This window comes from Ambystoma mexicanum, chromosome 7q (assembly GCF_040938575.1).
Source record: "Ambystoma mexicanum isolate Mex_15411 chromosome 7q, UKY_AmexF1_1, whole genome shotgun sequence".
In the NCBI taxonomy this organism is placed as follows: Eukaryota; Metazoa; Chordata; class Amphibia; order Caudata; family Ambystomatidae; genus Ambystoma; species Ambystoma mexicanum.
Window position 1 is genome coordinate 943,526,944 of NC_090941.1, and position 16,830 is coordinate 943,543,773.

Consider the following 16,830-nt stretch of genomic DNA (forward strand, 5'->3'; position numbering starts at 1 on the left):
CTTGCCCAGAATGGTCCTGGTCCTTTCCTCCGACGGCGAGGCCAGCCGCACCACTGTGTCGAGCTTGGCTCCCAGAAACAGGGCGACTTGCGACGGAACCAGGTGGGATTTTGGAAAGTTGATGGAGAATCCCAGGTCCGTAAGCAGCTGGACGGTCTTTGCAGTGTGCTCCACGGCGAGCCAGTCGTCCAGGTAGGGGTAGACGTGGATCCCCTGTAGGCGCAGCCGCGCCGCCACCGGTACGAGGCACTTGGTGAACACCCTGGGTGCCGACTTCAATCCGAACGGGAGGGCCTTGAACTGGTAGTGCCGCCCTTGGACCACGAACCTGATGAACTTTCGGTGTCTTTTTAGAATGGGGATGTGGAAGTATGCATCCTCCAAGTCCAACGATGACAGGAAATCGCCCTGCTCCAGCTGTCCCAGCACGTGCTGGAGGGTGACCATACGGAACTTCTGTGCCTTGATGTACTTGTTCAGTCGTCGCAGGTCCAGGATGGGGCGTCATCCTCTTGTCTTCTTTTTTACGAGCCTCTTTGGGATGAGCTCGATGGCACCCTTCTTGAGCATCGCCCTTACTTCCAACAGTAGTTGAGGGACGTGATTTTCCTTCCTGGCCACGGGTGGAACGCGAGTGCACTTCTTCTGAAACTCGAGGGCGTGCCCTTGGGCCATGGCGTCCAGCACCCAACGGTCGGTGGAGATGGACTCCCACACGCTGACGAACCTCGCCAGCCGGCCTCCCACCAGGGTGCTTCGGCGGGGGCCCGACCCCACGGTCGGTTCAATCTTATTTGGAGGCTGCCTTGCCTCCTTGACCTCCCTGTCGACGACGACGGGCACCACCTGACTTGCCGCGTCCCCTGTAGGCTTCCTGCGACGAAGCTCTTGCCGCTTGGGGTACGTGGAGGAGCCACTGCCGGATCCCTTCGAGGCACCTTGTCTGCCTCCGGAGCTCCGAAAGGACGGCCGTCGTCGTTGGAGCACTCCCAGTGCCCGGGCAGTCTCTTTGTCTGTCTTGATGGCCTGAAGGGACTCATCAACCGCCTTCCCAGACAGGTTGTTCCCATCGAATGGCATGTCCAAAACCTTGGTTTGTACGTCCTGGCGGAAATCCGTGGCCTTGAGCTATCCTCGTCATCTCAAGCAAACGCTGTTGCCCAACTGACGGAAACCGGTGTCGGCGATGTCCGTTGCCACTGTGATGGCGTGGTCTGAAGCAATCTCACCCTCCTGTAGGATTTCAAGGGCCTAAGCCCTTTTGGCGTCTGGAAGGAAGTCCAACAGAGGGGCGATTTTGAACCACAACTCCCTGTCGTAGCGGGCTACGATAGCCAGGGCGTTGGCCGCCTTGATAGTCGTCGCTGCGGATGATATGATCCGTCGTCCCATCGTGTCCAGCTTCCTGCCCTCGCCGTCCGGCGGGGAAGTTGATGTCGAGGCCGATGGCCCCCCAGCTTTCTTCTTTGCCGCCGCCGAGACGACCGAATCCGGTGTAGGTTGCGCCCGAAGGCACAAGGGGGCAGCGTCGGGGACCCGGTACTTCTTCTCGTACCGGTCCCTCTTTGCCTGCGCCGTGGCAGGGTTCTTGAGGAGGGCGAGCCCCTCATCCCAGATGTCATCAAGAAGCGGTACGGCGAGGACCGTGTTCCTTTTAGCCTTGCGCCGTTGGTAAAGGAACCCTTCCATCTTCTTCTCTTCTGGGCAGAGCTGGAAGAGCTCGGATGCCCTGGAAATCATGGCATGAAAGGATCCAATCTCGTCGGGCGGGGACGCCCGAGCAGGTGGCGACGGGGGACACGTCCCGTCGTCGCCTCCGTCGTCATCTGTACCTGTCGTAGCCGTGTCCGTGCCTGTATCATCCCCGTGCGTAGTAGACCGGGGGGAAAGCAGAGCAGGCCGCAGAGATGGGAGAGGTGGCGTAGAATGCGTCCTCCTCCTCTTATGCAGTGGACTTTCCAAAGGTCCTGGCTCCGGTTCCCCCGTCGGGTCTGGCTCAGGTACCTCCGTCGGGGGGAGGGGCAACCTTGTCCTTATCTCCGAGCATAAGCACTGAATCGCTGACAAAATGGCCGCCGAAGTGTGCTGCGGCGCCGGAAACGACGGGCGCGAGGGCTCTTGAGGAGCCTTGTCGGCGACACCGTCGCTCTCGTCATCGCCCTCGTCGGGATCCGTCTCGATGGGCTGGGCCTCCTCCACGACTTCGATGAGCTCTTGTTTAGAGGTCATGTCCGTATCCACGATGGCCACCAGCCCCTCCCCCACCTTTTCCAACGAGGACTTCGTGGGGGTCTTCTCAATGGGCCTGAAAGACGACTCCCTCCGCGGTGGCAGGGAGACTCTGGGTCTTGAGGTCGCCTCCACTGGTGTAGCCTCCACAGGCTGAGCCAGGGCCGCGGCGACATCCTCAATCGAGGTCTTAGCAGGGTGAATTAAGGCCATCGTCACCTTCTGTATGCCTGGGGCCTTCGCCTTGAGGGGAGGGTCCGAGCCTCGCTCCCCCTCTGCTGGAATCTTCGAGATCGACCGGGGCCTCTCCAGAAGCTTCGCCGGGTTCTCGGACTGCCTCTTAGCCGAGCCAGAGCGTTGGCTCATGGTTGATGATGCCGGGGAGGATGCGCCCTGCCTGGAAGCCAAGGAGCCTGACCGTTGGGCGCTCCCGGTGCCCATGGACTCGCGGTGCTTAGCCTTTTGTTGGGCCCCCGTCGCCGGTGCGCCCTCACAGGACTTCGCAGACCGCTCGGACTTCTTTTTCTTCTTCTCGCCTGACGGGCTCTTCCCTTCCAGCCAGTTGGCAAGACGGAGGTGACGATCCTTCATGGTCCGCTCCGACATGTTCCCACAAAACGCACAGTCCTTCTCCGTGTGCGTCTTGTCCTCATGGAGACAGTAGAGGCATAACGAATGCTCGTCCTCCTTGAAAACATTCTGAAGCTGGCATCCAGGGCAGGTCCTGAACAGCTTCCCGGGCGTCGAGCTTCCTTTCTCTTGGGCCATGTCCGGGGTAGGCCTCGGAACTTCTGGAATCCTCCAAAAGCGTAACTCGACAAAATCTTCACTCTTGAGGGGCGTAGAAAACTCCAAAACGGATCCCTGTTGAACGGATTTAGAAACGGTGGAGCTTGAGGCTCTATTTAACCGAAAAAAAGAGAAAAATCTCCTGAAAAAGTGCAAAAACGCAGAAAAAGCTCGAGAGCTACAGCACGAGGACTCCCAACACTTGAACGTGCGGTAAAAATCTGAGGATGGCTGCCAGAGGCGGGGCTTAGGGAGAGGGCAGTCATTGGCTGGGGGCAGTATGACCCAGAGACCAGTGATTGGTTACTACTAAGAAAGACAGATCAGAAACAAAACTGATACTGATTTTTTTCTATACCGAGGATTCCCGGCCTGACGATGGGGAATATTCATGAGCATGTGAATCCATGCCAGACCCCATGCTGGAGAACCTCTGGTTCCGCTCATGGACGGAGAAGGAACTAGAGGTGTAGAGGAGTGAAGCGTGAGAATTGTGCAAGTCGGACAATTCAAGACTCGCGGCTCCTCGGTGCGATCATAAAAAGTACATGTGTCCTGAACCAGAGCGGACAAGCTGGGCGCACATGGTACAAAGGCAATAGAGAACTGTTCAGAAGTTCTCTGAGCAGTATGAGAGAGGATAAGTGATCTTGCCTAGAACGAATAAGCAAACCAGGCTGCAAAGGGCTGGCAGACTAAACTGTTGACAATTCTCCTTTGAACTTATTGACATCCAGACAAGTGCGACGAAGAGAGATATCCACGACGAACTTTGTCAGGAAGAAGAAGGACGGTGAGAAAAATGTCTGGACCGGTTTCAGCCTCCTCCTGCACCACTGCTGAGAATGAGTTAGTTTTAAAGACTGTAAACTTAGGGAAAACGCATGGTAAAAAAAAATGGTATGCTGGCGTTGACAATAATCATGTGCTTCATGAGTGTGGTAGCACCAATAACGACAGCCTTTGTGTTATGGTATGTGGAGTCTATACACCCATTGGGAATGTTTTTACCAATAGTTAATATATCCACTACTGAAAGCCCGGTTCAGGTGATTACTTATACCTTGTACCCAATGGAAGAGGGACACAGAGAAGGGTATGGGAACAATACACTATTACTCATCATGAACATGACGCATGCAATTCTAAAGAAAAATAATTGTTGGGTATGCGCCCATTTACCGCAGCATGCGGGAAAAGGAATAGGCTGGTATGTACAACCATTACCATTAAGTTCTGCATGCAGTGCATCTTTAAGTGCAATGTTTTATGGGAAGTGGAATAAGAGTAGTACGGGTCAATTAGATAGAACAAACATGAATGAGTTTGAGGAAATAATTATGAGGCCTGTGGGTTGTTCCATATTCCATAAAGCGCAAGTGATGACCCCAGAACCTACGTTTAGAAGTGCGCGAAAAATAACACGACAAAATAGACAAGATAGATTGTCTCCACCAGTTAAAACATCTGTGATGAGGTTTCGTGTAAGAACAGAGGGGACCAAAGATGCAATTCCCCCTTATTACACGGTGAATTACAATCAGAGAACTGTCCCTTTTTGTCTAAAAAAGAAAGGCTCCTATTCAGTAGGAACATTTACTGGATGCATGAATACAGCGGTACTAAAATGGGAAATAGAATCAGTATATGTGGGAGATCCTGTCTATTTTATATGTGGAGAAAAAGCATATCCTTGGTTGCGCAGAAACTGGGGCGGTACATGTTACCTAGGTCTACTATTCCCGGGAGTGTTCCTCTTAGAAACCGCAGACATGGCCAGGCTATCTAGATCTAGAACCCAAAGGAGTAGCGAAAGTGTTTTGATAGCGAAGGACGTAGCAAAATCATTCATACCATTCTTGTCCCAGATAGTGAACTCCTATAACATAAGGCAGCTGTCAAGAATACTAAAAGATACCATAAACACAACGACAGATATACTATTTAACATGACGTTGGAAGAAAAAGGAATTAGGTTAATGACGCTGCAAAATAGAATGGCTCTCGATGTAATCCTGGTTGATCGTGGGGGAATTTGCAAGATTGTGGGATCAGCGTGCTTCGTATTCGAAGATGACTACTCCCCTACGATTTTTGAAGCAATAAAAAAAATGCATGTCCTAAGCTCCGAACTCCATACTGAAGAAGGGGGCTGGGGAATAGGGTCCTGGTTTTGGGGAATACTGCGTTCTTGGGGATGGAAGTTGGTTGCGATATTAGTAGTAGTGTTTGGAATATTCATAACGTGCTGTTGTTGCATACACTGCCTACCGATAGTTTGCACTGAGATAACTGAGGGATGTACTAAGGGATGTATGCATATGATAACAAAAAGAAAACAAACTTATGGCCGGGATGACAGAGACACAAATGAAATGAAAATAATGAAAGAATTAATGGCTATAGATATTAATGACGATGATGATGCTTATAATAGCATGCAAAAATCAGACATAAGTACTTCAGACTTATCGTCATCAGAGGAGGATACAATGAAAGAATGAGACGTGGCATACGGCCAAAAGGAGGGTTTGTCGGTATAGGAAAAATGGACACCTCTCACGATGGATGGCAAACGCATTTTGGTGGCCGAAGGCCAACCGTCTCATATACCTAACGATAGAAATACAGGTTTCCGAGTTTGACCAATGAACGGCCATTTTGATGTAACAATGATCGCCATTTTGTTTTCTAACGATTGCTCAATGCTTTCTGTTCAAATTGCTTTGCAGCACATTTCTGCTTACACTGCTCGACTGTTAACATTGTTGTCTGAACGTGAAAGGACAAGGCCGCAAGGCTAATAAGAGTTCGTTGAAACACAACTTAGGCAGCTCCAGAGAGGAATGCCCGGCTCCCTCCCGAATGTAGCCTTGAAGCAGAGCCGCAGGGCATTTAATCATTTCACAGCTGCCAGCCAGTCTCGTTATATGGTAGAATATGTTAGGAAAAAACAGCTAAAGGCTTGAATTATGCTCTTCTTACGACCCCCCTTTTCCGTGCCCTGTAGAGCGTGTCGGCTCCCAGGACACGAATAGCACCTCATAGATAGCAAGGTCTGGAATGTGACTCTTCCCCGTATGTAGCTCACTTACAAGAACAGAAGCACTGTGTTCTGTTCAACAAAGAAAAGATGTCTCCACACTTGCAAGGTTGCATACTGTTGCTAGAATAGATATTTGAAGGTGTCATATTCGTTGTAATTGTCCATCATCAAACCGAGCTCAAAGAAACCCAATAAAAGGGGGGTGTTAAACATGTCACAGCTGATTGTATGATATTCATTTTGTATATATGTAACTGATGTACGTAATTCACTCTCTTGCGTCCCTCGAGGTCTAGAGATACACGTCGCGGGGCGTGAAACCGAGTTGGCCAACTGAAACTATTTGCTTTGCAATAAACCCTAGCTTTGGGAATACAACCTTGTGTCTGTCGTATCTATCGTGTGTGGTGACTTGCCTTGTTTCCATAAGGCGAGGGACCCATAGGGGCCCCTTTCACCAGTAGTGCACTTTCTCCTTTACTATTTCCTTGTTCCTTCTTTCTTACTTTGATTCTTTAAACTGTCCTTTCGCTCCTTGCAGCTTTGTAAATCTTGCTTTTCTCCCTTTCCCGCTCCAGCCACCCGCACACTCCCGAGTTCTTCTCTCTCTCATGAGAAACTCACTGGGTAGATTAGCGCTGGAGACCAGTCTATCTTGGATACTTTGGGTCGAGGTCAGGGTCTCACCACCTGCCCCTCAGAAACAATTGGGCCCGGCACACAGCCCAAAGGAATGAGCAATTGCACAGACACTGCCAGCAGGATACCGGCTGCCTCACTCCGGCTCTCCTTGGAGACGCGGCTCACTATCCACTCTGCAGCCCCTCTCAAACACCGGGCAAGCATTGTGGCAAGCCGCTCTCCTCCAGATCCTTCTTTCTGCCCCTAGCTTCTTGGCTTCTCTGGTCCAGTATGCCTCGCCAGCTCGCTTATTCACCTGTGCAAGACCACACCTTTTATAGCGGCAACAACAGTCAAATGGAGTCAGGTGTGAATGGTCATTTTTAAATGCCTGACCCTGCCTGACTCTAGAGGCTACTGTGTACAAATGGTATTAGTGCACACCAACACAACACGTAGGAAAGAAAATTTGTATCAATGTAGAAAAACATTTATAGAAACTTGGGTGCAGAGGAGGTAACCAACCTTGACATGAGGTTGGAAGAAAATACCAAGAGAGATGGTGTCCGAAATGACGAGCACTCCTGTCCCTTGCACACCTTTTTGCTGAAAAAAATAATCTGAAAGTAATTCAAATACATATAAAATACTGAATGGATTTTATATGTATTCGAATTACTTTTGGCTTATTACGGGCACCATCTGCTTGACTCTACTATTGGGACAACTTGAGTTCTTTCTATGGTAGGTTTCCCTTACTTTCCCCATGTTATCCCTATGGATAATCTTTACTGCTCTTAGTTGCCTCCTCTTCATCTCAGTATTTGTCAAAAAATGGAGATGGGAAACCAAGACAAGATGGGTAAAGGATATGGGAGGATCCCCTGGCCCTGGTTGGTATACAAAAGGTGATTATCTTTGAAGTCTATTACTCCTTATGTTACATACCCGGACATGTGAGCGCGGGTCAGTATAACACTTCCCATGATGTAAACTAGGGAAAGACAAAGCATTGGTATTGAGGTTATGTCTTTGTGTCACCTTGCTTTTCCCTTTTCCGGGGTTTGTTCTGGGATAGTCTGTTTGTCTCTCTCTTGGTTTAGGGACAATGGGACCTGCATACCCCATAAATGTTTCTGGGTTCTCTTCACCTATTATTCTGTTGGAATACCGCGTCTATCCAAGGTTATTCTCCTAAGGGCAACCCCAGTCATCCCTACCCAGGTGATACTCCCTTGCTCATGTACCCCCAGGGTTGGGATCCGAAAGACGGCCCTCCCAAGGCCACCTGAGTAGAGGATTCTCAGGGTCTACATGGGAGAATACCCCTACGTTTCTCACAGTATGTAGAACTAAAGTTTTTAACACAAAGGGGAAGTTCCAGTGGAGCAGTGCATAGAGGGAGTGGAAGAGAATGAGCACAGGGGCGTTGTGTGATGAAGAGATTAGGGGAGCGAAGGAGAATGGAGGCAGCAGAGGGAAGTGTGGTGCAAAATCGTGGTATTTAGGTAGGGAGGAGAAAGTCCATGTAAGAATGAAAAGAAACAGTAGAAATGTAAAGTGAGATCAGTTTCCACTAGAGAGCTACCTAGCAAGAAGGCGGTAATCAGAGGTGGGAGAAGAGTGGGGAATATTATAGAGGGTAAAGGTGGTAAAGTTGAGTATCTTGTCATGTCGGGAGAAAGACTAGAGTGGGAGGCCAAGGAGGAGGCTGATAGGGATCCAGGTAGCCAAAAACCCAAGTTAGAATGAAGGTTATAGTGGCATTTTATGTAGAGAGGAGGCATATGTTCCTAATGTAAAGTAGGCTGATCCTTGCTGAAGTTGCAGTATAGGAAATAAAGTGATGACATTTAAGGTTTCTCACAAAATAGACCCCAAGGTTGCGAGTCTTGGGGGGACAGAGAGAGCACATTAGGCAGAAGAAATAGGAATGAAGAGGGGGGAAAATTTAAACCAGGAAGGTAGATCACTTTAGTCTTGAACAAATTCAGAGTAAAACAGAGAAGTGCCATCCAGTGACAGCTAGGAGGTAGACAATTGGGTATGCACTGTGATGAGTCAGAAGAAGGACAGACTCTCAGAGGACATGACATTCTCTTGTTTATTAAAGTAAAGACAGAAAGCTTAACTTTCCCTACAACTATAGGTGGTCCCTGCCTAGATTACTAAGGTGCTCGTTTGCCAGTCGTGAATGTCCGAAGAAACAAGTCCGCTGTCCAAAACTACCCTAACTACCCCTGCCACTAAGTGAAAACTAACTTCGGTCAGGAGACAGACTCCCTTCTCCTGGAGGTACTGCTAGTGCCAGCCTTTAATATACAATCTGCAAATAATCTCTCGTGACGTCTTGTATTTATTTCTTTAATTACCTAGGTGGGTTGTTGCACTTTCTCTCTTCACTTTGAATCCCTTTTGGCGCTCTCATAGCCAGTTTAAGGTTTTGGTCATAGACCTGGTTTTGCCCTTTTCTTGAGGGAATATGTTTTTCCTGGGCTTTTACTTTTAGGTTACAACAGTTCCACTTTTCCTGGATTATTGGGGTTAGTATCTTGTTTGTGTCTGTAGGCTCACAGCCTGGTCTTCCTGTCTCTAACACAATATTGCTATTGAGCAAGAAACAATTTATTTTCCCCCTTTTCCAGGCATTTTGTCCCACTGGTTCGCTCTCCTATTATACAGCGTCTAATCAACCTTTCCTCTTGGTTTAAAATCTTCGTATATCTATTTGTTTTCCAAGTTAACTCTGTTTAATATCTCCTACTGTGACAAGTTAACTCGGTTATAATGATTTTCTCTTGATTCACAATCTTTGTATCCATTTGCCTTCAAAGCTAACCCTGTTTCATATCTTCTGCTATGACGTGTTAGCTGTGCGATATACTGATCCTCTTGAATCTCCCCACACCTCCCATTCTCCCGGTTACCTTCTGTCTTGAAGGAGAATGTTGTCAGAGGGTTTCGTCCTTGGGGATGGGGGTGTCTCTGTTTCTCTCTCTCTCTCTCCCCTTCGCATCTTCGGTCTCTTACTCCGTGTCTCTGCACTCACGGACACACTGTGGTCCTCGTTTGTTGGCAGTCTCTGCAACGTTCTTCGGACCGTCAGTTCACCACAGACTTGTCTCTGTGGTCTCGCCAACACCTCCACTTGGGATTAGGTTTCCGCCCTGTCTGCTTCTCGGACCTCGGGACTGCCATAGCTTTGGCATACTGAGTAGCAGCTGCAAGCGAGTTTGAAACTTGTGGGTATTTTCATCTGGTGCTGCGCAGCTTGGGGCCTCCCACAGCCTGCTTCTACAAGCCCCTGTCTCTTCTCCTGCTTCTCTCTCCTACCTATTTGGATGCACGCTTGTTAACGTCCCAGTAAAGAGGATGTCTGGATTTGAAAGGAAACCACCTTTTCTCACAAGAGTTGCATTGTCCCAGTCTTGACAGTTCATATTTTCTAGTGTTTTAAAACATCCCATGTAGGCCATGGTATGTCCAGCTGGCGGGAGTTCCTCCTGGGAACACGAGTCGTCATCCCCTAAGGGGGAGTCTCTCCAGTGAGGACCCACTTACCTCTACCCCTAGGAAGGGCATTGAGGAGTGGGCTCACCACCCTAGCCTCACGGGGGCTAAGCGGGGGACTCCCCTTGTGGAGATGAGGCAAATTCCCTCGATTCGTCACAGCACAGAGAAAAAGTCAGGAATAAAAGAAGAGGAGGAGGGGATTCAGTGGAGTGACAACTATGAAACCGAGATTAGAAAGAGTACTTGAGCTTCTGAGAGTCCAGGCTGGGGGAGATCCTGTTGAAAACCAGACGCTCAAAGAGTTTAGAGTTGTGAGGGAAGAGAGACACCAATCTATAATTGTCAGGGTTTCCAGGGTCAGCTGAGGTGCTTTTTAGTATGGGACAAGTAGGTGCAACTTTGAGGGATGCTGTGAAAACACGAAGAGAAAAAAGAGAAGCTGAAGAGGAAGGAAAGATGGGAGCAGGTGAGATGTGCAATCTCCTTGACAGTCAGTCTGGGGCGCAAACCGGTCCAGAGGGACATAGAAGGGGATGGCAGTCCTCAAGATGGGCAAGTTTGATAGGAGGAGATGATCAGAATTAGCATAATGAGGAAATAGTTGTGATATACAGAGAGGCGCAGAAGGAGAGTGATAAGTGTGTGTTTTGGATTTTTCAATTTTAGAAGGCTTTATGTTATGTTATGTGCATTTGTATAGTGCCTTATACACCATTGGTATGATCTCAAAGCGCTGTGGGTTGAAAGCCCTTGGGGACCGTAGTCCAGGTCAGTGGAGAGAGTAGGGTAATAAATACTGCTTGTGTGCACTCAGGATGTGTGCAGCCAGTGCGGTTTACGTAGTGTATAGCTGCATTCAAATGCTAGGTGTGGTGCGGGGTTGTGTGAGGTCAGTAGAATGTATGCAGCAAGGCTGTTGACCTCAGAGTTTGCATTCTGGCGGTGGTGGAGTTTGTGTATGAGATTGTGTGTGCAGCTAGGCCGATTTTTCCATGGGGTATAGCTGCGCTCTAAAGACTGTTGAGTTGTTCAATGAGGTGTGTAAGTATGTGTGCAGCTAGGCCGAAATTGATCGAGGGGTATATCTGCATTCTATTGTTTGTTGCTGTAGAGGAGAGAGTGAACATATCGATATGTGTGAGTGTCTGTGCGGATTGGTGGGATAACCCTTTTTCAGATTATCTTCCAGTGCCCACTGAGCTGATGGTATCTATTCTAGAGGTTCGGAACATTGGTTCGCTGGGAGAGATTCTCAGTCTAGCTCAGAGTTTGTCTGATCCCCGGGCTCGAGTTTGTCTTTCCCCTGTTTGGCAGTGTCATCAGTGTTGAGTGGCCCTATTCCAAATTTTTATTGGGTTAAGTGAATTGCAGGTCTATGGTCATCCCAGTGTCTCGTTGGGTCTAGCACTGTTTATTAGGAAGATACCTTCTCATTGTGCAGTTACATCCAATTCTGTTTTATCAGACTTACGAGTCCTAGCTATATTCGATAACTGGTAAATGATAACTGATAAATGATAGAAGAGATTGCATTGGGACAAGGAGGAGTCAACATGGCTTCTACTGTGGATGAGAGCAAAGATCTGGGACTAAATTGGTGAAGTAGGATGTTTTAGCAGAGTCAAGGGCCGTGGCAAAGGCTAGAATGGAATACTTATAGATGAGAGGAGAAGGAGTACAGTTTCTGCACCACTTGCAAATGCAACGTTGCATTTCTGTGTTAAGGAGACAAATCTGAGGAGAAATCCAGGGCTGGGGGAGTGAGGTAAAGGAAGTGAAGGTACGAGAGACAGAATAATTCTGGAGAAAGCAGGATCAATAGAGAAGGCGAGAGGAAAAGCAAGGGAACAGGAAGTAACCAGCTAGGGTGTCAGTCTCGAATGTATTTTTGAAAATGGCAAGAATGGGAAGGGGAGCAAGTGAGAGGAGGGGGCAGTAATACTAAATTGGAGGATAGAGTGGTATAGTGAATCTATAGTTTCAAGTGAGAATGCAATAGAGAGAGGTTGAGCAATTAGAGGGATAGATAGGAGGAAAGGGTGCTAAGGGAATATGAGAATGATAATGAAAGTGTAAGCATTTAAAGTAGGTGAAGTGAGGGAAGCATGCAGAGAGAAGAGAAGGGAGTGGGTGATGGAGAACAAGGAAGTCCAAACGGTCAAGACCCTGTATACAGAGTAACAGTGAAGAGCAGAGGGAAGTCAAAGGGCCAAGGCATTAGGAGACTAAAGTGCAGTATTAAGGCAGTGGTATAGGACCTTAGCAGAGCAAAATGTAGACTTTACAAAAAAAATGCAGTTTCTTTTGAAGTATGGAAACAGGGCCTAAGGTGATCAAAATGCAGAATTATGCAGTACATACAAGAAAAATGCTGTTTTTTAAGTTACGGGTACAGGGACTTAGGTGGCCATGGTGTAGGCACGACCAATAGGTACCAGCTCAACATTGTAATTGAACAGCTAGCAGATATTGCCATGGTGCAGGGGGAGGGGTGATGAACACTTCAGAAGATCACACTCAGACATTAAATGTATTGACTGGCAGCAAGATTGCTTAGATACCCATGTAGTACATACATACAATTTATAAAGAACTACGCTTGGGTGGTTGTAGTGGTGTGAGGTAAAGATTGAATACAGTTGAAAAACAGGTAAAGCCAGAGGATGGCCTATGACCGTACAGAAACGAAGGGGGTGAAACAGGACATGCCCTTGTCAGTTCTGCCCTCAGCAGAATTCCAGGTTATTTGGTGCCTAGTGTCGGGAGGCAAATAGAGGTCACCTGACCAGCACAGCCTATCGCAAGGCTGCCTGGTCCAAAATAGCCACCATGTACGCATGTGCCATGCGGATACCCTTAGATTTGTTCTAGAGGCCTCTTGAGAGGACAGACCACAGATCTGGGGGGAGTGGTTGCATCTCCTGAAAAGGGGTGGGCTTCAGGAGGACTATAGGCAGGTTGTGTAGAAGAGTAGGCTTTGCAGTGGGTCGGAGTCAGATTCGCTCAGTCACTTGACCAGTGCATCCAATTGCAAGGCTGCCTGCTCAAAAAAGACTGCCATGTGCCCTGAGGTCAGGCGGATGGACTCTGCTTTATTATAAAACTGAGATGCATCATGTCCCTACACAGAGAGAAGAGAGTTTGGATGGGCCTGCCGCTGTGCCTGGCGATTGGACACCAAGTTTACTCCTGGTGTATTATGTAATCCTCACTTTGCTGACAAAGCCCTATACATGATGATGTGGAGCCAGGATAAAACAAGTCAAAGGATTAAGACGCTACAAAAATCTGAATACTAGGAAGGACTTATGCAGCTCTCTCACCCTCATCAAGGATTGCAAAACCACTAAGCGCCAATACACACGTGAAGCAAAACCAAGTTTATATACTTGGACTATAGTGAATTTAGCAAAAAATGCTTTTATTCGCTTAGTCAAGGCCATTTTCCATAGAATTTTGCAGGGGGAAAAAAGGAGCGAATTCATTTTCCACCATGATTTCTTCATTTTTAGAGGAATAATTGTGCTTTAGGAGACATATCAGTTTGATAAATGTTTGGCAAGTGCAGAGTACTATTCAATATGCACAGAGACAACTCACAACACAACTGCTGTTTTTAGGAGTTCAGTAAATGAACCAACCCGTTGTCACCCATTTTCCATCACGTACATTAAACAGGCTGGGGCTTGGTTGGGATATTATCCTTGTCAACAATGTTATTAAGGCGATTCAAGGTCACAATGACGACTCATGAGACACACTTGTAAACAGGATGAAGATTGCACTTTATTTAGGTATGACTTTTATTTAAGTCCTCACCTTGCCATGAAGGACGCTGTCCACCAGCCAACTCACCAGTCTCATCTACGAAATGAGTTATGCCTAGAATATTCATTCAATTCCACAGTCACCATTCTTTGAGCCCACAAACACACTGTTCACCAACATTTGAACCTTCACTATTAGTTGTGTTTGAGCATTATTAGTTATGGAGGATTTCGTTCTGCAGGTTTGTCGACTTACATTATCTTCCATCTTAGCACTTACTAATCTATCAGCTGCATGTGACACTGGGAATCACCATTCTGTGCTCCATTCTCTATCTGTACTCGGGTTCCATGGAACTGTTATTTCCTGGGTTCTTCTTATTTGGCACACCATACTTTTTTGTCTCTTGAAAATTATATTCTCCTCTATATACAGGTTATCTTATGAGTCCCGCAAGGTTCAGTTCTTGGCCCTTTGATATTTACCTCACATGATTGCACTTCTGTTTTCATTCATATTGTTTCCAAACACATTTTTATGCTGATATGGAAATATTCTTTTCATTTCCATCTTTTTCAAACTCATGTCATCAGCAACTATTCAAGTGTTTTAACATCTGTCAAAACGTAATTGCATCTACAATTGCGTGAACCCCCCCCCATCTATTTCTTTTCGTCCTTTAAAATTAGACTTTTCTTCTGTAGCACGTAACCTAGGTTTTATTTTTACTGCTTTTACTGTTCAAAATCAAATTCTGTCTGCTACTCCTGCATGTTGCATATATTATTAAAAAAGATTTGTCATCTATTGACTTTTCATGCAACCAAAACACTATTTTCGACCTAGGTTTTGTATTGTTTAAACGATTGTTTTTTAAATGATGTCTACCTGTATATGTTCTCTTTCATTTTCAATGTATCTCACGCTCTTCCATTCAGACTTTCATTTAAATTGCTCTTCATGTATCACATCATATCTAGCTCACTTACGTTGGTTTGAATTTCACTTTGTATGTGTTCTATTTAAATGCGTACACGGCATTCCACTGGATAAGACCCTCTTCCGTAGGTCTCCATCAGGTCCAACGTCCACCCTGTGCAATGTCCTGCTTTTTTTCCTACTAAATTTTGACCCACAAACTATGAATGCTTCACACCTGGATAGGCATCTACATTGGGCATCAATTTAAATCACACTTAAAAGAGCATTTTTGCTTTTACCTATGAGCATTTTTGCTTTTACCTATTGCACGCATTAATTGTACTTCTTCATTGAAGACGGCCAAAGTTTGTATATCGTACTCAAGTTCTTTCAAATGATTTGTACCATTATTTTCATTGTACAGCACTTTGGATGAAAGTGCTACAAATACATAATAAAGTAAAAAAAAAAATGAACAAATTGCCAGCGGGTCCGGCAACCAAGAACCAACACAACATCCCGGATGGGGTTTTGTGTGCAATTTATAACGCGTAGGTCTGCAAACTGTATACTGTAAACTGTATACTGCAAACTGTATACAAAGGTTGTTCATAACAATCCTTAACAATGTAAAGAGCATAGTTTCTGTACTGACAGGGCACCCAGCAAGAGTGGCATGTTATTTCCCACAAAAAAACGAAAGAATTGCATTCTCACAAAGCATTAGTATGTAATTGAAGAACAAACACAAATAGACAAAAAGAACAGGTTGCCTGGGGGGCAGGGCAGGGTGTAAGGAAGAAGGGCTAACGGGGGTGGTGGGACAAGGGGAAAACTGGGGTCAGGAAAGGGGGGTAACTCCTAAAACCGTCACATGGCAGGGGGATGTGGTTGAATAATTTGGGAAAGGCGGTATACCACACGTCAGAAAAAGGCATGTCCAGTGTGGGTAACAGATCCATGGGTGTAGGCTCAGGCTCTGTTTTCAAGAAGTTTAATTCCAGTCAGAAACAGTTTACAAACTGGTTTATGTGCTTTTTAAGTGTCGAGTGTAGGCCTTTTCATGGCTTTACATGACTAACTTTAGGCAAGATACTGTTTGAGCCCAACAAAACACGATTAAAATACATTAAATCCACAGGAAAAGGATACGGTCAACAAGCAACAAGCCAAAGTTCCAGAGCAGCAGGCCAGCAAGGACAAAAGTGGGTCTCTCGAGAAGCTCTTTTCCCTCTTTCTTGCTGCGCACACATTTACAGCACCTGCATCCAAGCAAAAGTGTAAGTCAGAAATGGAAAGTACACGGCTACAATGCACAGACAAGAGTTTTGGGCTAAATGACCCCTTCTAGGGATAAGCATGACTGCTTAATCAAATAAAAGTGGACATCTGAAATGGGTGTTTTCTTGCTAGCAGATGTAAGCAAAAGCAAACAATTATATAAAACGAGCCAATAGGTATGGCTTTATTAATGTAGAGTTTCTTTTTCTTACAGTAGAAAGCAATATAATAATTAAAAATAAGTTGCCCTGTTATCTTACAAAGCCAGACATATTGGAACAGCCATTCTTTATAAAGTGCATCAGGTAAAAATGTTCCGACCAAGCACTATTACCGACTTTAATGGTACTCAATCTATCAACAACCATGCCTCGTTGGTGTCCTGCGTGTAATTGCACCCTAACAGTCCCCACACAGGGGACTGGATCAACTTGTAAAGTTCATCAGGGAAAGGACTGGCAACGTTTTCTTTTCACTTATTGGTAACATGAGATGTATCCTGTAATCGTATTTGTACAAGTTACTGTTGCAACAAGCCCAGCCATGATAAGGACAGTTCAAAGGTCGAAACACATGTTGGCTGGCACTCGGGCATCTGCCATTTTCACCAACCACATATAGTTTCGGCTGGAATATGGAATGATATGGAATAAAAATGTCTA

The 16,830-nt window shown here is 46.5% G+C and overlaps 1 protein-coding gene across 4 annotated transcripts in view; it reads right to left on the bottom strand.

Moving 5' to 3' along the window:
* Positions 1–16,830, bottom strand: part of ALG8 (ALG8 alpha-1,3-glucosyltransferase) — a 496,629-nt gene that overhangs the window by 252,197 nt on the left and 227,602 nt on the right. For all 4 annotated transcript variants that reach the window (XM_069639932.1, XM_069639934.1, XM_069639935.1 and 1 more), the window contains one exon: positions 16,040–16,149. In XM_069639932.1, the coding sequence (XP_069496033.1) occupies positions 16,040–16,149 (110 nt within the window). The remainder of the gene's footprint in view (positions 1–16,039; positions 16,150–16,830) is intronic.